We start from the raw sequence: 26,584 nt of genomic DNA on the forward strand, positions 1-26,584 counted from the left end.
ATGTCAGGGTGCTATTGATCTCAGCACTGGTGATAGATACGGGCAGCCCCAGGGCGTGGAGTCTAAGCCAGCACGGGTCTTCACCAGCGCACGCCGCATGAGATGATGGGCCGTCACCCCTAGTGGGTGGCAGACTACTTTGCTGCCTGGGGCTTGCCAGGTCACCAGTGATGAGAAGAACAGAAGGGGTACCTGATGGGGAAGGAGTACAGCACAGAGGCGCCCAGCTCTTCTACTGACCACATATGCTATTGCTCCGTTGTTGTTGCCTGACGAAGCAGGATCAAACCTGCAAAACGCGTTGCATTTTCCCCCGGAGTATGTAAATAAACGTGTTGTATTTGACAAACACATTGGCAATTTTTGTGTCTGCTTGGAGGAGGTAAGATCACCACTGTCTCCTCATGTTTTATACTTTTTAGATTATTTTATTCTTTTGGCGCCTCTATATCCATACTGCGCGACAACACTGGACTGACTAACAAAACTTATAGAACTAGACGAGGCAGGCTGGACAGGAAGGACTAGAAGGGACAAGCTGGGCAGAACAGGCTGAACGGGGATGGGCTGAATAAGTACCGAAGTACTGGAATGTTTAGCCTGGAAGGGACAGACACGCTGTACTGACCGGGCTATACTGACAAGGTAGTCTGGAGGGTAACAAGGCAGACAAGCCAGATGGGACTGACAGGTTAGTGACAGGGTAGACAGGCAGGCAGGCTAACAAGTAACAGACAGGCAAGAGACCAGGGAACAGGCTAGGGACAGCGTCGACGCAAAACACGGCTTTGGGGCCATGCGACATCACTGGAATGGCGATAGGTCAGGGTTTAAATACCTTGACCTTCGGGTCAGTGCTGAGGCCACGCCCCACAAATGGAGAGAGGGCGTGTGCGCTTAGCGAGACGCGGCCGCGCTGTCCAAGGATGCCGATCCCAGTAGTCCAACGGATTGGTGCCCCCTCGCTACTGAGGAGTCACCGCTGGACTAGTGGAGCGATAAGTAGTGTTATCACATTTAATATCGATAAATAAGGACAGGCAGTCCAGTGGCATTTATAAACTTGAGATGGTCAATGAAATGATTTCAGATTGCATACAAATTTAATGCAAATGGCATGCAATGTAGCATTGGGCCATTCGAAATCGCCAGGAAGTGGTTTTCATTGGCCCAATTTAAAGCTGCAGTAATCTTGCATGCAAGCTTTAGTTCTAGCTACCCCATTCCTTTTTCTAATTGAGGTACAAAAATAAGAGGGCAGCAGTCTTATAAATGGCGACCCCTGACCTGGAAGTTCGGGGTGGAGGTGGATTAAGGGCTCTGCCTCTGACACAGGAGACCAGGGTTTGAATATTGGCTTTTCCTGTTCAGTAAGCCAGCACCTAGTTAGTAAGGAGACATTGGGCAAGACTCCCTAACACTGCTACTGCCTAATGAGGGCGTCCTAATGGTGCTTTGAGTCTTGACAAAAAAGTGCAATACAGTACATGTGTACTGTGTCTTGTCCATCCGTTGTGGTGAAGGGGGATGGGCTGCTCCTCTACGTAAGGCAGATCGGCAGTGAAGCATTATACATTTCTTAAATCGCGCTGATTGCTTGTCGGCCATTAGAGATGCTGAAAAAAACATGACGACCACTATTTTTTTTTTTTTGTTTTTAATAAAACAATTTATTGAGAGATAGTATAAAAACGTTTAGCAAAAGGTATAGAAAAAAACAACCAGATACACTGGCATGCAGTGACATATGAAAGGGACATTCAAAACAGTAAAGTTCAGCATAAACCTAGATTAGGTCCATAAAGCGTTAACATTTTCAAATGTCCACATGAGGTACATTAGTTATTGAGAAAATAAGATTGATTACACTCAATGTGGCCACCAACGGTCCAATTTCTAGCGAAGAATCGAGGATCAGAAATTCTGATCGGAAGAAAAATCGCTCACTACACCATCAACGAACCAATCTTTGATTCCTATCTATCACAACCAATCAAGGAAATCCAAATTTTGGTTTGACAAAAATCCAGTCGGACGATTTAAAAAAAAAAAATCGTTCATAATTGATTGTGCCCATCGACTAAGTTTATTTTTAACCAATCCGATCAGAATTTATGACTGCTCGAACGATTTTTCGCTACAAATTAGACCGTTAGTGGCCACCTTCAATCAGTGAAAAAGAGGGAAAAAAAAGGGAGATACAGGAAGAGCAGAGAAGAAAAGAGAGAGAGAGGGAAAAAGAGAGAAGAACCAGCAATCTGCTCTCAGTCATAGACTTTAGGGCCCATATGCAATTCACTTTTTCACCTGAGTTTTCTCCTAGGAGAAATTTTTTTTTTTATCTTTGATTTAACCTCCTGAGCGGTCTGGACGAGCTCAGCTCGTCCATCACCGCCGGAGGCTGCCGCTCAGGCCCTGCTGGGCCGATTTTCATCAAATAAAAAGCAGCACACGCAGCCGGCACTTTGCCAGCCGCGTGTGCTGCCTGATCGCAGCGGCGAAAGAGGGTCCCCCCAGCCGCCCGAGCCCTGCGCAGCCGGACCAATCAGTTCCGGCCAGCGCTAAGGGCTGGATCAGAGGCGGCTGACGTCAGGACGTCGGCTAACGTCCATGACGTCACTCCGCTCGTCGCCATGGCGACGAGAAAAGCAAAACAAGGAGGGCCGCTCATCGCGGCCCTTCTTGTCACTTCTGATAGCCGGAGGCGATCAGAAATATGCAACAGGAGCGCCCTATAGTGGGCTTTCATGCAGCCAACTTTCAGTTGGCTGCATGAAATAGATTTATTTTTTTATAAAAAAAAAACCCTCCCGCAGCCGCCCTGGCGATCTCAATAGAACGTCGGGGAGGTTAAAATAACTTTTTAGCATTTTGCAATGGAAAAAAAGTATCAATAAGTAGGTATAAAGTACTATCAAAATTATTTTGAATATTTTTTTGCTTTCTGGTAGTTTAAAGGGCATTTTATTGCCAAGTTTTAAAATATCACCTAGGAAAAAACTGGTGAAAAAGTGAATTGCATATGGCCCCAGGTCTAGTAGTATCTCATAAGGGCTACAATCGAGACCCAAGGCAAGCAAGGGGTTGACCCCGACAGTAAAAATAAAGGGCATAATATTGGGTGAAGAGACGCATTAGAAAAATCCTGCCCGACCACTATTGTCATGATTGTATAGCACCTTTCTCCTGACTGACTCAAAAACACTTGAGAGCTGTAGCTGCCAAAGGTGGCCATACACCTGTCGACTTGGCGGCAGATTGACCATCCGATTCAATAATTATTGAATCGGTTGAAAACCGGTGCAGCCAAGAGCATGCATGTGCCGATCGGACATGCTGCAAGATGTCGGGCCAACGTGGTTGATTGGGTGCACGATGGTAACGGCGAGCAATATCGAGACGAGAGAGGAACGCATCAAAACCCACAATGCTGTTCCCCCAATTGTATAAATGTTCCCTCCATGTGTGCATTTATACATCACCTGTCCTGTGTCGCCCACCGCGCGGTGCCCATCCGTCTTCGGAATCCTGTTGCTCCATTAGCGCTATACCAGCCGCTGACGTGTAGCATGCAGCACGTGTGATGTCACACAAGCTGGCATCGTGTTTGGCGCTAATGGAGCAACGGGTTTCCGAAGATGGATGGGCACCGCACGGTGGGCGACACAGAACAGGTCATTAATAATTGCACACACGGCGGGGTCATTTATACACTAGTGGGGCAGCTAACGATTCCCGAGAGATTTCAGCAGGAAATTGATCAGGTATCGGGCTTGCGGTGTATGGGCAGCCGACAGATCTCTCTCTAATCAGATCCGATCGGAGAGAGATTTGCCATCGCTAGATGGGCATCTTAAGCGCGTGCGCAGTAGTCCAACCTGTCGCATTAGTGAGTGGTGCCCAAGGACACTTTACTGCATATGACCTGGCTGCACCTAGGATGGGCTCCCTAATCTCTCACCAATACATCAGGCAGCCAATGCCATAAAGGACAATCATTCGGAACAACCATTACTGTAAAGGGTGTATTGGTCTTTAACCCCCCTGGTAGGTATGATTGTTTCGGGATTCTAGGGTCTTTTCTGAACGTTTCAGACCCTAAAACCAGGACAAAATCATGCCGCCAGAGTCTGCAGTCTGCAGCAGCCCCAGCACTTACCTCCCTGTTCTCCAGCGCTGCAATTTTCCCTCCGTCCTCCGGGTGGCGCTGTAACTCTGCAGTGAGATCACTGACGGCGATCTCACCAGAGACTCCGTGGAGAGGAAGTAGAATGGCTGCCTTCATCTGGATCCACCGGGAGGTGAGTAAAAACACCCGCTGCGCTCCATTGCTCTGCACTGAGCTCCCAGCGGCTAGCCCGAGCTTAGCTTAGGGTTGCCGTCAGAGAGGTTAAAGTGAGTGGTGAGAGGCTGCTCACCTCCCCATACACCAGCATAGCATACAATTTTTTTTTTATACCCCTCAAAATATAAGCCCTCCCCGAAAATAAGCCCTAGCACATCTTCTGGAGGTAAAATCTATATAAGACAGTGTCTTATTTTTGTGGAAACACGGCTATATATACCCACTTTAATTATTGGAGGGTTGACACAAACGTTTGGGTTTTCTTACCCTGATGATTTGATGTTTAGGTTTGCAGATGGCAAGAAACAGCCATACGCCAATATTATTTTTCTTAATTGCAAGCGTGTGGTTTTGCTCGTTATCGACTACATAAAAAAATGACCAAAGCCAGTATCTTTTAAGCCTTTTTCAATTAACGGAACTTCATATTCTCTGACTCCATAAAAATGATCTGTAGTGAGCATTGCTGACCAACTACTAAAAATAAATAAATGTAAAAAAAAAACGCCAAAATTGCTGGTTTTATGGTGGCCGTATCAAAGAGCATGGCTTTCGGTGGTGACACTGACCCAGATCATCTGCAAGGCAACAAAGGCAGGTTCCTAGGGCATGGTTGTTTTCCTGGGGCACCGCTGTCATCACCTCTTAGCCTTGGTCCCGCCTTGTTTTACCAAAAAGCTTGGGGCTAGCAGTGTAGGCAGCCACATCCATTACATTTCCTAGGGTGTTGTTGCACCCTAATCCGTCTCTGTTTGATCGAATACCACAGATGGCCGGTTCTCAATCATTCCCCAGCTCACTCATTCACAATGTCAGGGTGCTATTGATCTCAGCACTGGTGATAGATACGGGCAGCCCCAGGGCGTGGAGTCTAAGCCAGCACGGGTCTTCACCAGCGCACGCCGCATGAGATGATGGGCCGTCACCCCTAGTGGGTGGCAGACTACTTTGCTGCCTGGGGCTTGCCAGGTCACCAGTGATGAGAAGAACAGAAGGGGTACCTGATGGGGAAGGAGTACAGCACAGAGGCGCCCAGCTCTTCTACTGACCACATATGCTATTGCTCCGTTGTTGTTGCCTGACGAAGCAGGATCAAACCTGCAAAACGCGTTGCATTTTCCCCCGGAGTATGTAAATAAACGTGTTGTATTTGACAAACACATTGGCAATTTTTGTGTCTGCTTGGAGGAGGTAAGATCACCACTGTCTCCTCATGTTTTATACTTTTTAGATTATTTTATTCTTTTGGCGCCTCTATATCCATACTGCGCGACAACACTGGACTGACTAACAAAACTTATAGAACTAGACGAGGCAGGCTGGACAGGAAGGACTAGAAGGGACAAGCTGGGCAGAACAGGCTGAACGGGGATGGGCTGAATAAGTACCGAAGTACTGGAATGTTTAGCCTGGAAGGGACAGACACGCTGTACTGACCGGGCTATACTGACAAGGTAGTCTGGAGGGTAACAAGGCAGACAAGCCAGATGGGACTGACAGGTTAGTGACAGGGTAGACAGGCAGGCAGGCTAACAAGTAACAGACAGGCAAGAGACCAGGGAACAGGCTAGGGACAGCGTCGACGCAAAACACGGCTTTGGGGCCATGCGACATCACTGGAATGGCGATAGGTCAGGGTTTAAATACCTTGACCTTCGGGTCAGTGCTGAGGCCACGCCCCACAAATGGAGAGAGGGCGTGTGCGCTTAGCGAGACGCGGCCGCGCTGTCCAAGGATGCCGATCCCAGTAGTCCAACGGATTGGTGCCCCCTCGCTACTGAGGAGTCACCGCTGGACTAGTGGAGCGATAAGTAGTGTTATCACATTTAATATCGATAAATAAGGACAGGCAGTCCAGTGGCATTTATAAACTTGAGATGGTCAATGAAATGATTTCAGATTGCATACAAATTTAATGCAAATGGCATGCAATGTAGCATTGGGCCATTCGAAATCGCCAGGAAGTGGTTTTCATTGGCCCAATTTAAAGCTGCAGTAATCTTGCATGCAAGCTTTAGTTCTAGCTACCCCATTCCTTTTTCTAATTGAGGTACAAAAATAAGAGGGCAGCAGTCTTATAAATGGCGACCCCTGACCTGGAAGTTCGGGGTGGAGGTGGATTAAGGGCTCTGCCTCTGACACAGGAGACCAGGGTTTGAATATTGGCTTTTCCTGTTCAGTAAGCCAGCACCTAGTTAGTAAGGAGACATTGGGCAAGACTCCCTAACACTGCTACTGCCTAATGAGGGCGTCCTAATGGTGCTTTGAGTCTTGACAAAAAAGTGCAATACAGTACATGTGTACTGTGTCTTGTCCATCCGTTGTGGTGAAGGGGGATGGGCTGCTCCTCTACGTAAGGCAGATCGGCAGTGAAGCATTATACATTTCTTAAATCGCGCTGATTGCTTGTCGGCCATTAGAGATGCTGAAAAAAACATGACGACCACTATTTTTTTTTTTTTTGTTTTTAATAAAACAATTTATTGAGAGATAGTATAAAAACGTTTAGCAAAAGGTATAGAAAAAAACAACCAGATACACTGGCATGCAGTGACATATGAAAGGGACATTCAAAACAGTAAAGTTCAGCATAAACCTAGATTAGGTCCATAAAGCGTTAACATTTTCAAATGTCCACATGAGGTACATTAGTTATTGAGAAAATAAGATTGATTACACTCAATGTGGCCACCAACGGTCCAATTTCTAGCGAAGAATCGAGGATCAGAAATTCTGATCGGAAGAAAAATCGCTCACTACACCATCAACGAACCAATCTTTGATTCCTATCTATCACAACCAATCAAGGAAATCCAAATTTTGGTTTGACAAAAATCCAGTCGGACGATTTAAAAAAAAAAAAATCGTTCATAATTGATTGTGCCCATCGACTAAGTTTATTTTTAACCAATCCGATCAGAATTTATGACTGCTCGAACGATTTTTCGCTACAAATTAGACCGTTAGTGGCCACCTTCAATCAGTGAAAAAGAGGGAAAAAAAAGGGAGATACAGGAAGAGCAGAGAAGAAAAGAGAGAGAGAGGGAAAAAGAGAGAAGAACCAGCAATCTGCTCTCAGTCATAGACTTTAGGGCCCATATGCAATTCACTTTTTCACCTGAGTTTTCTCCTAGGAGAAATTTTTTTTTTTATCTTTGATTTAACCTCCTGAGCGGTCTGGACGAGCTCAGCTCGTCCATCACCGCCGGAGGCTGCCGCTCAGGCCCTGCTGGGCCGATTTTCATCAAATAAAAAGCAGCACACGCAGCCGGCACTTTGCCAGCCGCGTGTGCTGCCTGATCGCAGCGGCGAAAGAGGGTCCCCCCAGCCGCCCGAGCCCTGCGCAGCCGGACCAATCAGTTCCGGCCAGCGCTAAGGGCTGGATCAGAGGCGGCTGACGTCAGGACGTCGGCTAACGTCCATGACGTCACTCCGCTCGTCGCCATGGCGACGAGAAAAGCAAAACAAGGAGGGCCGCTCATCGCGGCCCTTCTTGTCACTTCTGATAGCCGGAGGCGATCAGAAATATGCAACAGGAGCGCCCTATAGTGGGCTTTCATGCAGCCAACTTTCAGTTGGCTGCATGAAATAGATTTATTTTTTTATAAAAAAAAAACCCTCCCGCAGCCGCCCTGGCGATCTCAATAGAACGTCGGGGAGGTTAAAATAACTTTTTAGCATTTTGCAATGGAAAAAAAGTATCAATAAGTAGGTATAAAGTACTATCAAAATTATTTTGAATATTTTTTTGCTTTCTGGTAGTTTAAAGGGCATTTTATTGCCAAGTTTTAAAATATCACCTAGGAAAAAACTGGTGAAAAAGTGAATTGCATATGGCCCCAGGTCTAGTAGTATCTCATAAGGGCTACAATCGAGACCCAAGGCAAGCAAGGGGTTGACCCCGACAGTAAAAATAAAGGGCATAATATTGGGTGAAGAGACGCATTAGAAAAATCCTGCCCGACCACTATTGTCATGATTGTATAGCACCTTTCTCCTGACTGACTCAAAAACACTTGAGAGCTGTAGCTGCCAAAGGTGGCCATACACCTGTCGACTTGGCGGCAGATTGACCATCCGATTCAATAATTATTGAATCGGTTGAAAACCGGTGCAGCCAAGAGCATGCATGTGCCGATCGGACATGCTGCAAGATGTCGGGCCAACGTGGTTGATTGGGTGCACGATGGTAACGGCGAGCAATATCGAGACGAGAGAGGAACGCATCAAAACCCACAATGCTGTTCCCCCAATTGTATAAATGTTCCCTCCATGTGTGCATTTATACATCACCTGTCCTGTGTCGCCCACCGCGCGGTGCCCATCCGTCTTCGGAATCCTGTTGCTCCATTAGCGCTATACCAGCCGCTGACGTGTAGCATGCAGCACGTGTGATGTCACACAAGCTGGCATCGTGTTTGGCGCTAATGGAGCAACGGGTTTCCGAAGATGGATGGGCACCGCACGGTGGGCGACACAGAACAGGTCATTAATAATTGCACACACGGCGGGGTCATTTATACACTAGTGGGGCAGCTAACGATTCCCGAGAGATTTCAGCAGGAAATTGATCAGGTATCGGGCTTGCGGTGTATGGGCAGCCGACAGATCTCTCTCTAATCAGATCCGATCGGAGAGAGATTTGCCATCGCTAGATGGGCATCTTAAGCGCGTGCGCAGTAGTCCAACCTGTCGCATTAGTGAGTGGTGCCCAAGGACACTTTACTGCATATGACCTGGCTGCACCTAGGATGGGCTCCCTAATCTCTCACCAATACATCAGGCAGCCAATGCCATAAAGGACAATCATTCGGAACAACCATTACTGTAAAGGGTGTATTGGCCTTTAACCCCCCTGGTAGGTATGATTGTTTCGGGATTCTAGGGTCTTTTCTGAACGTTTCAGATCCTAAAACCAGGACAAAATCATGCCGCCAGAGTCTGCAGTCTGCAGCAGCCCCAGCACTTACCTCCCTGTTCTCCAGCGCTGCAATTTTCCCTCCGTCCTCCGGGTGGCGCTGTAACTCTGCAGTGAGATCACTGACGGCGATCTCACCAGAGACTCCGTGGAGAGGAAGTAGAATGGCTGCCTTCATCTGGATCCACCGGGAGGTGAGTAAAAACACCCGCTGCGCTCCATTGCTCTGCACTGAGCTCCCAGCGGCTAGCCCGAGCTTAGCTTAGGGTTGCCGTCAGAGAGGTTAAAGGACCTCTGTCGCAAAAATCTTAAAATGTAAAATACATGTAAACCTACACAAGTAAGAAGTAAGTTTCTTCCACGGTAAAATGAGCCATAAATTCATTTTCTCCTATATTGCTGTCACAGTAAGTAGTAGAAATATGATGTTACCAACAGATTTTGGACTCGCCCATCTTCTCATGGGAGGGGGGTTCTCAGGGTTTTCTTTATTTTTAAAAGCACTTAGTGAACGGCAGTTGCTCCGTCCAACTGCCAAAAAAGTGTACGGAGAGCAGGGAGGCTGGCCAGCATCTTTGTATAAATCTTTTTCAGGAAATGTCTCTATATAGTATTAGAGCCATTCTGAGAATCCCCCGTGAAGAGATGGACTAGCCCAAAACCTGTCGGTAATGTCAGATTTCTACTGCCTACTAAATGACAGCAACATAGGAGAGAAGTAATGTAGGGCTCATTTTCATTTCTCTGGAATAAATGTACTTCTTATTTGTGTGTGTTTTTTAAATTTTAAGATTTTGGCGACAGTTCCTCTTTAATTGTTAATACTTTTGTGTAGGCAGATCAGGTATTCTGAGTCACATGCGTGGCACGTGTGTGAGGGCTGTTCCACACTACAAGAGCTTTTCTAAGAGCTTTGTGATTTTAAAAGCTCTTGCTAATGTTTTCCTATGTGTGTGATCTCACTGGAGCGATGTCATTTTGTAAATATCCCCCATAGCAATGGATTAGCAAGAGCTTAAAAAGCTCTTGTAGCATGCACTAGCCCACAATTCAAGAGAAAACATCAGTGTGTCACCAGGCTAGAAGCACTCTGAATTGGGAACAAAAATGGCAGCCTCCATTAGTCTCCAAGCACACTTGTCATGAGAGAAAACATGGCAATCCTTAAAGGGAACCTAAACTGAGGAGGATATGGATTTTGCCTTTTAAAATAATACCAGTCACCTGACTCTCCTGCGGATCCTGTGTCTCTAATACTTTCAGCCACAGCCCCTATACAAGCAGATCAGGTGCTCTGACTGAAATCTAAACTGGATTTGCTGCATGCTCGTTTCAGGTGTGTGATTCAGCCACTACTGCAGCTAGAAGATCAGCAGGACTGCCAGGCAACTGGTATTGTTTAAAAGGAAACATCCATATACCTCTGTTTAGGTTCCCTTTATTACTATTTTCATGACTGTTGTGCTTATCCTTTTGGCTGTAATGCCTAAAGCAGGGATGTTGAACTCCAGTCCCTTGATGGCCAGATCCATGCCAGGGTTTAGGATTGACAGAGAAATAGAGAAATGTGTTGTACTTGATGAACCAGCACCTTTCCGGATCCAGTCCCATCAGTTCATTTGAGCTGTTCCAGAAGTGTGTGAGGACTGGAGTCGGATACTCCTGGCTTAAAATAGTGGGGAAATAAGGTAGCCTCTGTAGAAGCGCAGCAGTGCGCGAAACGGCTGTCAGGCATCCTGTACCCAGCACCCACTACCTCCTCTCACATCTGGTATGTGTATTATGACTTTTATGCATCACGTGAAGTTTACATTTGTGAACCACTTTGTATTATTAATTGAGCATCTGCAGGAGTGCCAGCTTTTCTCCTTCCTCCTTATTTGCCTTACATCGATTGTCTATCGGTTAGAGCATGCTGATAAAAGCTTACCAGGAAGAGTGCACGTTGGTACCCACTAGTGCATGGTTCAGTGTATATATGTGTTCCAAATACACAGTAGTGCCAACCTACTGCAACCTCTTTGGCCAACTTTTAAAATATTGGGGCCCTGCGATGTGATCGTGTTTCCTTCTATTTCCACTGCCGTGATTGCACCACGATCAGTCTGATGCAGGGAGTGATTGTGGTGCATTGGCACTTGCGATTTCCGACGGAAGCTCAGCGGGAAAATAATTTGGATTGGCAAAGGGTGGGGAAAATCGCATCCCCCGGGCCGGATCTGGTCTGCACGCACTGTAAATCCAGCCCGCCAATGGGGACGGAATGAGAAGAGGCCGCAGCTGTGTACCCAGCTGTCCTGACTAGGGGTGGTCAATGAGATGCAAAGAATTTATGTGAGGTGATGCAGGATTATACACATTTTGTAAGCAAATTCATGCAGCTTGAAAATGGACTAATCGAATTTTACCTCAGCAGGGATTTATTAATTCATTTTCAAGCTGGATTTGCATAGAAAATGTGCATAATGCTGAATCAACTCGAAATGATTTTCATCTCATTGACCATTCCTAGTCCTGGGGGCGGCTGATGGCTTGCAGCCCCAATTTTTCTAACCCTCCTGGCGGTAACCCTGAACGTAGTTTGGTGTAAGCTGCGCAGGAGGATGTCTCAGGCCCTGCTGGGCCGATTTGCATAATTTTTTTTTGCTACATGCAGCTAGCACTTTGCTAGCTGCGTGTGCACACCGATCGCCGCCGCTCTGCGCCGATTCACCGCTATTCGTTGCGCCGCCGGGGTAAGCCCCAATGGAAATCCCGGATTTCCGGACAGGCTTGATCGCCGGAGGCGATCAAAGAGGGTGGGGAGATGCCGCTGTACAGCGGCTGTCATGTAGCTAGCGCTAGGCTCGCTACATGATTTAAAAAAAAAAAAAACTGCTGCGCTGCCCCCTGGCGGTTTTTAATACACTGCCAGGAGGGTTAACGAACGCTTTCCAAACCTATGTCGGACAATATGGCCTCAATTCACTAAGCTTATCTCCTGTCTTTAATAACTCTTCTAGAGTTGTTACCATGGTGATAAGGCATGTAGTATTCAGGAAACATTTTACCTCAGGCAAACCTAAAGTTAACTCTTCTGTCTTTAAGTTAACTCTTTAATCCTTAAAATAACTCCAAAGTTAAAGACAGGCTGTTCATTAACCACCCTGGCGTTCTATTAAGATCGCCAGGGTGGCTGCGGGAGGGTTTTTTTTAAATAAAAAAAAACTATTTCATGCAGCCAACTGAAAGTTGGCTGCATGAAAGCCCACTAGAGGGCGCTCCGGAGGCGTTCTTCTGATCGCCTCCGGCGGCCAAAAGTGACACGGAAGGTCGCAATGAGCGGCCTTCCGTGTTTTGTTTACTTCGTCACCATGGCGACGAGCGGAGTGACGTCATGGACGTCAGCCGACGTCCTGACGTCAGCCGCCTCCGATCCAGCCCTTAGCGCTGGCCGGAACTATTTGTTCCGGCTGCGCAGGGCTCAGGCGGCTGGGGGGGACCCTCTTTCGCCGCTGCTCGCGGCGGATCGCCGCAGAGCGGCGGCGATCAGGCAGCACACGCGGCTGGCAAAGTGCCGGCTGCGTGTGCTGCTTTTTATTTGATGAAAATCGGCCCAGCAGGGCCTGAGCGGCAGCCTCCGGCGGTGATGGACGAGCTGAGCTCGTCCATACCGCCCGGCTGGTTAACTGGATGTGAAAATAACTACAGAGGAGGTAACTTAACTACAGAGGAGGTAAATTAACTACAGAAGAGGTAACGTAAGGAATGAAGAGATAAGATAACTCTCTTACTATGTGGAGGTAAGTTTTCTCTTACCTTATCTCCAGCATGATCTTAGTGAATTGAGGCCATAATGTCCTATATTGACCTTTTTCCTCTATATGCCCAATGTCGGACAGAGGAAAAAGTGGCTGTCACGAGATGGCGCTGTTGCTGATAAAATTTGGTACAGCGTCATCCTATCCAAATCAAAGAGTTTTTTTTATAGCATATTAAACCTTAGAAGAATGTATCATTCGCTCCATTACAGCCATGGTGGTCGCTAACGCACCTTGTGTCTCCGGATGCACAATTTTTGTCTCTTCCATGTAAACAGGCCCATAGGGAACTCATTCAGAGGGTACATGTCTCGTGCCATTGTGGTGAGAGAACCCCCACCGCTGCTATGAACCCTGAAGACCTAGCAGAGATTGCACATTTGGTGCAGCAGACTGCCTGTGAGCGACCACATGTTCTCTGCAGACTAGTGGGAGAGGCAGCGAGCCAATTACATGAGCAGGGGGCGGTGATTCTGGGAAATCCTGTCTAGAGACTTGTTGCCATGGTTGCAGGGGAGAGAAAATGTAAGGGGAAAAAAGTCTTTGGTAGTTAAAGCGAAAACTGAAGCTAAAGAAATAGAGAAACAGGTCAAGAATTTTTTTTTTTTTCTAATAGTTATTATTTGCCAAGAAAGATTGGTCAAATTGAGCTTATTTCACTTGGAAAAGGGAGGATTGAGAGGTGATATAATTTTATATAAATACATCATGGTTTAAAACCTTCGCAGACAAGCTTCTCATCTCTAGGCCCATAAAAAGACAGGGGGCCATGAACTGTGCATGGAGGAAATTAGATTTTGCTACTTGTGTAGGAAGGGGTTCTTTACAGTAAGAGTGGTTAAGATGTGGATTTAGAGGAGGGTCGTGGAGGACGCTATTGGACACACAGGATGCTATTGGACCACAAGACGCTATTGCGGGCTGGAGCGCGAAGAAAGATAAGCGTGGCTCGGGGCATGCAGGCACAGTTGACGTCAACTTACAAGTCAACGGTAACAAAACTTGCTGGTGGCGGGATAACAAGGGATCGTGGAGGACCGGAAGGCTGTAAGGGGCTGGCATAATCCCCAGGTAAGCGAAACACTTTGTTTTTTTTAAGTTCTGTAGTTCCGCTTTAAACTAAAAAGAAACCAAAGGAAGGAGCGCTTACTTTGGAGACTGGATAACCAGTAATTGGAAGACCTATTGCACAAAAAACTGTTTCGTGGGTCAAGCCCACTTCATCCGGTATCTTTGCTGAGGGGCTGCACCTGCAGCTTCTGAGCCCCTGGAGCTCAAACTACTTTACTTTTCAGGAGACTCGCCATCAGCATGCATTTGCTGAGAGGTGCCAGTTTTCATGCGACTGTTGCTGAAACCTAAAGTGCTGCCTTAACCACTTGAGGACCTAGGGCTTTCTACCCCTTAAGGACCGGCCACTTTTTTTCCATTCAGACCACTGCAGCTTTCACGGTTTATTGCTCGCTCATACAACCTACCACCTAAATGAATTTTGGCTCCTTTTCTTGTCACTAATAAAGCTTTCTTTTGGTGCTATTTAATTGCTCCTGCGATTTTTACTTTTTATTATATTCAGCAAAAAAGACATGAATTTTGGCAAAAAAATGATTTTTTTAACTTTCTGTGCTGACAGTTTTCAAATAAAGTAAAATTTCTGTATACATGCAGCGCGAAAAATGTGGACAAACATGTTTTTGATAAAAAAAAAAACCCATTCAGCGTATATTTATTGGTTTGGGTAAAAGTTATGGCGTTTACAAACTATGGTGCAAAAAGTGAATTTTCCCATTTTCAAGCATCTATGACTTTTCTGACCCCCTGTCATGTTTCATGAGGGGCTAGAATTCCAGGATAGTATAAATACCCCCCAAATGACCCCATTTTGGAAAGAAGACATCCCAAAGTATTCACTGAGAGGCATAGTGAGTTCATAGAAGATATTATTTTTTGTCACAAGTAAGCGGAAAATGACACTTTGTGAGGAAAAAAAAAAAAAAAAAAAAGTTTCCATTTCTTCTAACTTGCACCAAAAAAAAATGAAATCTGCCACAGACTCACCATACCCCTCTCTGAATACCTTGAAGGGTCTACTTTCCAAAATGGGGTCATTTGTGGGGTGTGTTTACTGTCCTGACATTTTGGGGGGTGCTAAATTGTAAGCACCCCTGTAAAGCCTAAAGGTGCTCATTGGACTTTGGACACCTTAGCGCAGTTGGGCTGCAAAAAAGTGCCACACATGTGGTATTGCCGTACTCAGGAGAAGTAGTATAATGTGTTTTGGGGTGTATTTTTACACATACCCATGCTGGGTGGGAGAAATATCTCTGTAAATGACAATTTGTTAATTTTTTTTTACACACAATTGTCCATTTACAGAGATCTTTCTCCCACTCAGCATGGGTATGTGTAAAAATACACCACAAAACACATTATACTACTTCTCCTGAGTACGGCGATACCACATGTGTGGCACTTTTTTGCACCCTAACTGCGCTAAAGGGCCCAAAGTCCAATGAGTACCTTTAGGATTTCACAGGTCATTTTGAGAAATTTCGTTTCAAGACTACTCCTCACGGTTTAGGGCCCCTAAAATGCCAGGGCAGTATAGGAACCCCACAAATGACCCCATTTTAGAAAGAAGACACCCCAAGGTATTCCGTTAGGAGTATGGTGAGTTCATAGAAGATTTTTTTTTTTGTCAAAAGTTAGCGGAAAATTGATTTTTATTGTTTTTTTTCACAAAGTGTCATTTTCCACTAACTTGTGACAAAAAATAAAATCTTCTATGAACTCACCATACTCCTAACGGAATACCTTGGGGTGTCTTCTTTCTAAAATGGGGTCATTTGTGGGGTTCCTATACTGTCCTGGCATTTTAGGGGCCCTAAACCGTGAGGAGTAGTCTGGAAACGAAATTCCGCAAAATGACCTGTGAAATCCTAAAGGTGCTCATTGGACTTTGGGCCCTTTAGCGCAGTTAGGGTGCAAAAAAGTGCCACACATGTGGTATCGCCGTACTCGGGAGAAGTAGTACAATGTGTTTTGGGGTGTATTTTTACACATACCCATGCTGGGTGGGAGAAATAACTCTGTAAATATACAATTGTGTGTAAAAAAATCAAGATTGTCATTTACAGAGGTATTTCTCCCACCCAGCATGGGTATGTGTAAAAATACACCCCAAAACACATTGTACTACTTCTCCCGAGTACGGCAATACCACATGTGTGACACTTTTTTGCACCCTAACTGCGCTAAAGGGCCCAAAGTCCAATGAGTACTTTTAGGATTTCACAGGTCATTTTGCGGAATTTGATTTCCAGACTACTCCTCACGGTTTAGGGCCCCTAAAATGCCAGGGCAGTATAGGAACCCCACAAATGACCCCATTTTAGAAAGAAGACACCCCAAGGTATTCCGTTAGGAGTATGGTGAGTTCATAGAAGATTTTATTTTTTTGTCACAAGTTAGCGGAAATTGATTTTAATTGTTTTTTTCACAAAGTGTCATTTTCCGCTAACTTGTGACAAAAAATAAAATCTTCTATGAACTCACCATACTCCTAACGGAACACCTTGGGGTGTCTTCTTTCTAAAATGGGGTCATTTGTGGGGTTCCTATACTGCCCTGGCATTTTAGGGGCCCTAAACCGTGAGGAGTAGTCTGGAAATCAAATTCCGCAAAATGACCTGTGAAATCCTAAAGGTACTCATTGGACTTTGGGCCCTTTAGCGCAGTTAGGGTGCAAAAAAGTGCCACACATGTGCTATTGCCGTACTCGGGAGAAGTAGTACAATGTGTTTTGGGGTGTATTTTTACACATACCCATGCTGGGTGGGAGAAATACCTCTGTAAATGGACAATTGTGTGTAAAAAAATCAAAAGATTGTCATTTACAGAGGTATTTCTCCCACCCAGCATGGGTATGTGTAAAAATACACCCCAAAACACATTGTACTACTTCTCCCGAGTACGGCGATACCACATGTGTGGCACTTTTTTGCACCCTAACTGCGCTAAGGGGCCCAGAGTCCAATGAGTACCTTTAGGCTTTACAGGGGTGCTCACAATTTAGCACCCCGCCCACTTGCCAGGACAGTTAACAAACCCCACAAATGACCCCATTTTGGAAAGAATACACAACAAGGTATTCCATGAGGGTAATGGTGAGGTCATTGAAAATCTTATTTTTTGTCACAAGTAAACGGAAAATGACACTTTGTTAGAAAAAAAAATAAAAAAAAAATTCTGCTAACTTGTGACAAAAACTAAAATCTTTTATGAACTCACCGTGCACCTCACATAATACTTTAGGGTGTCCTCTTTCCAAAATGGGGTCATTTGTGAAGTCTGTCCTGGCATTTTAGGGTCTCTGCAATCATTACATGTATGGCCAGTATTAGGAGTTTCTGCTATACTCCTTATATTGGGTATACGGGTAATGCACTCTGGGCTGAAAGGAAAAATGAACGGCAAACATACCTTGCTCCACATCAATGGCAGATCTTCCTCCACATCAATGGCAGTGATAACCTCAGGAGAGAGACACCCCGTGCCACCCTGCACTCAGGGTGAGCCACCAACTTATGTGACTGGGCCTCAGAACTTTAGTATACAGCATTATGCCTGTAGGATACAGCAATATGCCTGCCAATAGAGATGACTCTGTGTGGCATTAAAGCATCATCATAGGCCCAAATCACATATAAACCGGGGGTGTCCACACTCAAGGGAAATTCAAACATGCCGTCTTATATCGCCAACCCAGGACAGATCAGCAATATCAAGCATGGAAACCGATCCTTCTTGCCACTTTTATGCTTACCCGTTTGGTTTTCAAGCTTATCTCTCCTCTCCCTGCGACAATGTGCGAAAGACCACTGAGTGTGTGCCTACTTCTGTGTCTGGAGTTCCCTAGGTTCTAATAGTGTACCTGCTCGTGGTACCTCTCAAAACACGGCCCTACACATAGGCCAGGCTGGTCAGGACAGTGGGGACAATAATAAACGGTGTCAGTCCTTGTTCCAGCCCTGCTGCAGACACGGCAACGTTTTCTTCGGATGCGTTGACCTGGGGCACACGGAAGCTGATAGGCTTAATGCCTTCCATGCAGTCGGCTAGTTGCATCTGGGGGGGGGGCCTGGCACCTCCTGGATACAGGATGTCCAGAACGATCTGTTCCTGAAATTGAAGGAAAGATCCAGTTCTCCCAGCCTTACTGTAGAGAACAAAGCTGTTGTAAACTGCCAATTGAATCAGATAAAAAGTCACTTTCTTATACCAGCGTCTTGTTTTCCGGGAAATTAAATAGGGCGCTAACCTCTGGTCATTGAAGTCCACCCCTCCCATGTTGACATTATATTCGTGGACGACAAGGGGCTTTTCAATGACCTTAGTTGCCCGTTGAATTTGGACTGTCGTGTCTGTGTGAATGGTGGACAGAAAGTAAACGTCCCTCTTGTCCCTCCATTTCACCGCGAGCAGGTCTTCAGTACGCAAGGCGGCCCTCTGCCCCCGTTGAAGTCTGGTGGTAACGAGCCGTTGGGGGAAGCCCTGGCGACTAGGCCGCGCAGTGCCACAGCATCGGATTCCTTCTAACTTTAAGTGCTGAAAGAGGGCCACACTTGTGTAATAATTGTCCACAAAAAGATGGTACCCCTTCTGGAACAAGGGTGACACCAAGTCCCACACAACCTTTCCACTGCTCCCCAGGTAGTCAGGGCATCCGACCGGCTCCAATTTTGAGTCTTTTCCCTCATAGACCCTAAAACGACATGTATAGCCTGTGGCCCTTTCACAGAGCTTATACAGTTTCACCCCATACCGGGCGCGCTTGCTTGGGATGTACTGTTTGATGCCAAGGCGCCCGGTAAAGCGTAAGAGGGACTCGTCTACGCAGATGTTCTGTTCAGGGATATAAGCATCTGCAAATGTTGATGACAGGTGGTCTATGAGGGGCCGAATTTTGTGGAGCCGGTCATAAGCAGGGTGGCCCTTTTCATGACAGGTTTTGTCGTCGTTGAAGTGCAGGAAGCGCAGGATGGACTCAAATCGTGTCCTGGACATGGCAGCAGGGTACAAGGGAACATGATTTACTGGGTTCGTAGACCAATACGACCGCAGTACATTCTGTTTCATTAGTCCCAAGTGAAGGATAAGGGCCAAAAAGATTTTAATGTCGGAAACTTGGACTGGTTTCCACCCGAAAGGCTGGGCATACATGCTCTCCGGGTGCTCGGTGATGAATTGTGTGGCTTTACGGTTGGTCTCAACCACAATTAAGTCCAGGAGAACCTGGGTGATGAACAGCTGCAAAAAGTCTAGGGCCGTTCCTAGATGAGCTGTCGCCACCTGGACTCCAGACTGGGCGGTGAAAGGGGGCACTACGGGTGCGGCGGAATCAGGGGATTGCCAATCTGGTTGTGCCAGCACCTCTGGGAGTCTATGGGTACTACGGGCCCGTCTTCTTATTGGTGGCTGCGATGGGGGTACTACTGCACTTGCCACCGTACCAGTTTCAACTTCCATGCTGACGCTCACCACTTCGCCAGGGTCTACGGAAGCACTGGCACTAAGTCCAGGAGATGCTGCGCTGCTGGTGCCTGCCTCACCAAGAAAACTATCATCAGCGCTAGCACCACCCTGCTGCCCTTGAGGCGGATCCTGCGCCACCTGCGGTCTAACGACTTGGGGTCTGGTACGCCTGGCTCTAGCCGGGACCATAGCCTCGTCATCACTTTCGGTCAAGGAACCACTGCTTTCTACAGGTTCAAATTCGGACCCGGAAGATTCGACGGATGATTCTTCCCAAAAGAACTCATCCGACTGGTCCATGTACCTGTATACCTCGTCATCGGAAAGCCCCCTTCTTGCCATTGTGGATTACTAAATTTATGGGGGTTTCCTCCGAGACTACCCAGAAAAAAAGAGCACCTACCTAGCAAAAAGGGAGTATTTGAGAGGTATTGGGGTTGGTGGGAAGTGGGGTCTCAGAGGCAATCAAACAATCACGGGACAATCAAATACAATTACAGCACAATCGAATCCAATCACAGCACAATCAAATCTGATGCACTCGGAAGGTGATGGGGGGAGGGTGGGATTGGGTGTGGCGGGAAGTGGGGTCTCAGGCAATCAAACAATCACGGGGCAATCGAAGTCGATCACGGGACAATCAAATACAATTACAGCACAATCGACTCCAATCACAGCACAAGCAAATCTGATGCACTCGGAAGGTGGTGGGGGGGGAGGGTGGGGTTGGGTGTGGTGGGGGGGAGGGTGGGGTTGGGTGTGGTGGGAAGTGGGGTCTCAGGCAATCAAACAATCACGGGGCAATCGAAGCCGATCACGGGACAATCAAATACAATTACAGCACAATCGAATACAAGCGCAGCACAAGCAAATCTGATGCACTCGGAAGGTGATGGGGGGAGGGTAGAATTGGGTGTGGCGGGAAGTGGGGTCTCAGGCAATCAAACAATCACGGGGCAATCGAAGTCGATCACGGGACAATCAAATACAATTACAGCACAATCGACTCCAATCACAGCACAAGCAAATCTGATGCACTCGGAAGGTGGTGGGGGGGGGGAGGGTGGGGTTGGGTGTGGTGGGGGGGAGGGTGGGGTTGGGTGTGGTGGGAAGTGGGGTCTCAGGCAATCAAACAATCACGGGGCAATCGAAGCCGATCACGGAACAATCAAATACAATTACAGCACAATCGAATACAAGCGCAGCACAATCGAATACAAGCGCAGCACAGTCAAATACAATGCACTTGGACGGTGATTAGGGGGGGGGGGGGGGTCTGAGGGCGATTTGAGGGGGTGGGGGGTTGATCAGGAGCCTGCACGGGGCAGACTGAGTCCTGATCTGATGAGAGGCAGACACAGGGGGTTACTGATCGCAGATCAGTTAGTGATCGCTGGGGAGGACAGATGTAAACAAAGAGCAGGGGATGTAATCAGGCGGGGGGTATGAGGGCAATCGAGGGCCTGGGCAGGTGATCGGTTACCCCCGCGGGGCAGTTAGGGTCTGCTCTGATGGGTGGGGGTGCTAAGGGGTGATGGACAGGTGATAGACAGGTGATCAGAGGGGGATCAGAGGGGGATCAGGGGATAAGGTAGCTGTATACAGATGTATACAGTATACAGGGGGGTAGTCTGGGATGGGGTCTGGGGGTGATCTAAAGGTAGGAGGGGGGGATCAGGGGTGATTAGGTGGCAGTTAGGGACCTAAACTAAAGGGCAGCGTCGCTAGTTAGTGGCAGGTGGGGGGGGGTGGGGGTTTTGCAGGGGTGCAAGGGTGCTGGCAGGGGTCTGCTGGGGTGATCAGGGGGGGTATGAAGGCTGGGGTGGGAGATCAGGGACTCTGAGCAAAAAAAACCAATGTGTGCTGGATACTCACAAAGTGGTTCCTCCTCGCTGGTGGTCTCTGCAACAATGAGACCACGAGGCGAGGAGGAAGCACGTATAAGGCACTTTGTTTACCTAACAAAGTGCCTTATACTCCCTGATTGGCTCCTTCTGCGGATTCCTCCGCTCGCCGGCTCTGCTAAGTGGCCGGCGAGCGGAGACAAAATGCCCATGTAACGATCCCGGGCGGAGGATCGCGTCACAGATGACGCGATCGCTCCGCCCATGCCCTTAGAAGGACCGCCGCCTCTGTGGGTGAGCCGGTCCTTCAGGGCTTCACTTCCCGGCCGCCTCTGTGCGTTAGGCGGTCGGGAAGTGGTTAAAGGGGTTCTGTGGAATGTAAAAATCCAAACATACTGACACTTACCTGGGGCTTCTATCGTCTCCCTGTAGCTGTCATGTCCTGCGCTGTTCCCTGCCGCCGTTCCCAGTATAATTAGCCTTCTAGAGCGACTGCTCGGCTGTGACCATGCGCGTGCTCGCTCCCGACTCCAGGAGCTTACTGCGCAGGCGCAGTACAAGAAAACCTTGTACTGCGTCTGCGCAGTAAGCTCCCAGAGACGCGAGCAGGAGCACGCACTATTCACATGATCGCGCGCGACTTGTTAGACTAATAATTCACTGATGCCGGGGGCAGGGAACGGAGGATTGTAGGAGGACGGCGCAGGAAATGACAGCTACAGGGGGCCAATAGAAGCCCTAAGTAAGTGTCAGTTTGTTTTTTTACATTCCACAGAACCCCTTTAAAGAGAACCCGAGGTGGGTTTGAAGAATATTATCTGCATACAGAGGCTGGATCTGCCTATACAGCCCAGCCTCTGTTGCTATCCCAAACCCCCCTAAGGTCCCCCTGAACTCTGCAATCCCTCATAAATCACAGCTATGCTGCTGACAAACAGCTTGTCAGAGCTAGCTGTGTTTATCTCTATAGTGTCAGTCTGCTGCTCTCCCCGCCTCCTGCAGAACTCCAGTCCCCGCCTGCATCCCTTCCCTCCCTTCCCTCCCTGCTGATTGGAGGGAAGGGATGGGGGCAGGGACCGGAGCTATGCAGGAGGCGGGGGAGCAGCTGAGACTGACACTACCGATGTAAACAAAGCCTCACAGCACGGCTGTGATTTATGAGGGATTGCAGAGTGCAGGGGGACCTTAGTGGGGTTTGGGATAGCAACAGAGGCTGGGCTGTATAGGCAGAACCAGCCTCTGTATGTAGATAACATTCTTTAAACACACCTCGGGTTCTCTTTAAAGAAAACCTGTACTGAAATCCTGGACCCTATCAAGGCTTCCCCCGTCCTCCTGTGTCCCATGGCGGTATCGCTGCAGCCCACGGAACGCACAGACGACAACTTGTCAGCCTGTGCAATATTTACCCCACGTGTCCTGAAGAGGCGTGTTGTACACGTGAAACAGCTGTAGACTGAGGGGCGTCCTTTTGTACTTGTAACATGTGGCGTGAATAAAGAGAAGATTTTGATGGAGTGCCGGAGTCTGCTCATTTCTTTTGAAGGATGTGCAATATTTACCTTTTCTGGCTCCAGCGGCGGTGCTGTTGCGGCTCTTCTGATGGAGATAGGCGAAAATAGCCAATCTCCGTCGGGTCCGGTCTACTGCGCAGGCGCAGGAGACTTGTGCCTGCGCAGTAAAGCTGCCTGATGGAGATCGGCTATTTTCGCCCATCTCCGTGCAGAGAGCGGATCCTGTGCTGGAGCCACGGAGGTAAATATTTACATCTCCGCCGCCGTCGGACTGAGGACGATGGGAGAAGCCTCAAAAGGATCCGGAGGCTTCCCCCACCCGAGGTGAGTACCCCCAGGGGAATTTTTTTCATTACAGATTTTCTTTAAAGAGTAACTGTCAGGCTGCAAAAGCTAATTTAAACCTCTATTCTCCTGTGTTAAACAGTTTAGAAGGAAGCCAAAAAGGCAATACTGAAGTTATAAATCTCTCTTACTTTGATGTTTGCTGGACAGCAAGGCTCTGTATTCCCAAGTTCTAAGGAGGCCGGCAGGACGCATAACAGATACTGCAAAGCATTCTGGGGCTGCTTCTTCTCCCCAGTGCACTCCCTTGGTCCTCCCCTTCATTTCCCTATGCCGCCCTAAGGCTGCTTTCACAGTGGGAAGTTACAGGCTCATGTTACAGCAGCTTGTAACAGCAGCCTAAACTCACAGCACTGAAAAATCAATGTGCTGTTCACAGGGCACATGTTCCTTATGGCCCATAGTCACGGGCAACTTCTAGGGCCTGTCGCCAGCACATGTGAGCGTGTGGGCGACAGGCCGGCGACAGCTCCTCACCACACGCGGAAGAGGGACCAGCGGGGCGACGGAAGCTGTTGCCGACGTTCCTCCTCCCCCCGCCGGAACCTCCGTATACTTCAATGGAGGTTGCTGTCGCTAGTCCGCGTACTCACGCGGACTAGCGACAGTTGCGGCGGCGACTGTCGCCAGGTGATTGACCGCGCCAATCGCCTGGCGACGGGCGACAGTTCGGGGAGCGCGCCCGTGCTACGGCGCATACTCACGGGCGACCTGTCGCCGCAACACGCGCGCGCCGCGTGTTGCGGCGACAATTGGAGCCCGTGAGTATGGGCCATTAGAGTATACTGCATGAGTCCGCTATTGTTCCTAGCCACATGGCTAATTAATATTCACTGCATAGTAGTGTTGTCCGGATCATGAACCATTAGGATCTTTGATCCTGATATTTTTTGTGAGTCGAATCATCAGGAAGCAAGGAAAGGGAGGATATTACATCACAATTGGCTTCATACAAGACAGACAAACATGGAACCTGCCATGAGCTGTCAGGAGCATCATTCTCTGCAAATACTATATAAAAATTCTGTGAAATCCAAACGTGGACAGTGAAATGCATATGTAATGTAAGTACAGCCAATGTTTAGCTGCTGATATGTTTTTTTTTTTCTTCTCTGAGACCCTATACCTAACAGCTACTCTTTAAGGGGCCATACACTGTTCTATTTCAGCGATCGATTGATTTGAAATAGATTCTATCAAATCAGCCGATCTATCAATTAGCGACTGATTTCGATCGATTTGATCTATCTGACGGGATGACAAATCTAGGTCAATCTGCTGCTGGCAGCAGATCAATGGCCCATAGAGTTGCATTGGATCGAATGGTCCAATAAGGCATTTAGATCGATTTCCAATAGATTTCATTCTGAAATTCTATTGGAAATCTGTTCCTAGTGTGTGGCACACATCAGATAGATTCCTGTCAGATTCAACTTGACAGGCATCTGACAGAAATCTATCTGATGGTCTCATCTGCTGCAAATCTATGTGTATGGCCCTCTTTAGGATGAGGAGAGACTTGTATTAGTTTTGTGCTTCCATATTCTGTTTCCCATTCTCTGTTTTCCCTCATCAGGTGAATGTTCGGCCTGGGATGACGGTCTATGACTCGCTGGACAAGGCCCTGAAGGTCCGCGGACTGAACCAACAGTGCTGTGCTGTCTACCGCCTGTTACACGGGTAATGACACAGTATAGGAGCTCTGCGTCTGCCTTTAGGAAGTGTCATAGAAGAGCTTTACTCACGGGGATTTGTCTGCAAGTTGTGAAGTTTCAGAAATGTTGCATAATGCATGTGCGACATGTCTACACGTCCTCCTGCAAGCTAAGTTCCTCTTACCCGCGCACAGTGCTCTGCTCAGCAACACAGGAAGGGGCGTGTGCGTCTTTGCTCTAGGGCTAAGCTGTGACCAATTATAACTGGTAAATGAAAACTTTGCTCTTTCAGTGCAATCGTAAGCTTTCAACTATAAGTCAGATTTCAATATGAAATGTTTACACAGATGGTCAACTCTGTTAGAGTAAGTTGTAAAGAATGTAAAAAAGTATATCTGTTCAGAAGCGTTGAAACAGATCAACCGAGATTAGGATTCTTAATCTGTATACTGCACAGAGTAGCTGCTCAGTAGTGTGTAAACAGCACAGTGTAGCTGCCCAGTAGTGTGTAAACTGCACACTGTAGCTGCCCAGTAGTGTGTAAACTGCACACTGTAGCTGCCCAGTAGTGTGTAAACTGCACACTGTAGCTTCCGAGTAGTGTGTAAACTGCACACTGTAGCTGCCCAGTAGTGTGTAAACTGCACACTGTAGCTGCCCAGTAGTGTGTACACTGCACATCGCAGCTGCCCTGTAGTGTGTAAACTGCACACTGTAGCTGCCCAGTAGTGTGCAAACTGCAGACCGTAGCTGCCTAGTAGTGTGTAAATTGCACACAGTAGCTGCCCAGGAGTGTGTACGCTGCACTGTGTAGCTGCCCAGGACTGTGTCCACTGCACCCTGTAGCTGCCCAGGAGTGTGTACACTGCACCCTGTAGCTGCCCAGGAGTGTGTAAACTGCACACCGTAGCTGCCCATGAGTGTGTAAACTGCACACCATAGCTGCCCAGAAGTGTGTAAACTGCACACCGTAGCTGCCCAGAAGTGTGTAAACTGCACACCGTAGCTGCCCAGGAGTGTGTAAACTGCACACCGTAGCTGCCCAGGAGTGTGTAAACTGCACACCGTAGCTGCCCAGGAGTGTGTAAACTGCACACCGTAGCTGCCCAGGAGTGTGTAAACTGCACACCGTAGCTGCCCAGGAGTGTGTAAACTGCACACCGTAGCTGCCCAGGAGTGTGTAAACTGCACACCGTAGCTGCCCAGGAGTGTGTAAACTGCACACCGTAGCTGCCCAGGAGTGTGTAAACTGCACACCGTAGCTGCCCAGTGGCGTGTAAACCGCACACCGTAGCTGCCCAGTGGCGTGTAAACCGCACACCGTTGCTGCCCAGTAGTGTGTAAACTGTGCACCGTTGCTGCCCAGGAGTGTGTAAACTGCACACTGTAGCTGCCCAGGAGTGTGTAAACTGCACACTGTAGCTGCCCAGGAGTGTGTAAACTGCACACTGTAGCTGCCCAGGAGTGTGTAAACTGCGCACTGTAGCTGCCCAGGAGTGTGTAAACTGCGCACTGTTGTTGCCCAGGAGTGTGTAAACTGCGCACTGTAGCTGCCCAGCGCTGCGTAATATGTTGACACTTTATAAATACAATAAATAAATGTGTAAACTGCATACTGTAGCTGCCCAG

General features: G+C 47.8%; 1 protein-coding gene across 1 annotated transcript in view; it reads left to right on the top strand.

Moving 5' to 3' along the window:
• Positions 1-26,584, top strand: part of ARAF (A-Raf proto-oncogene, serine/threonine kinase) — a 120,340-nt gene that overhangs the window by 40,168 nt on the left and 53,588 nt on the right. Inside the window, exon 4 of the mRNA XM_068248677.1 lies at positions 24,877-24,980. Within this exon, the coding sequence (XP_068104778.1) occupies positions 24,877-24,980 (104 nt within the window). The remainder of the gene's footprint in view (positions 1-24,876; positions 24,981-26,584) is intronic.

Source organism: Hyperolius riggenbachi, chromosome 8 (genome assembly GCF_040937935.1).
Source record: "Hyperolius riggenbachi isolate aHypRig1 chromosome 8, aHypRig1.pri, whole genome shotgun sequence".
NCBI lineage: Eukaryota > Metazoa > Chordata > Amphibia > Anura > Hyperoliidae > Hyperolius > Hyperolius riggenbachi.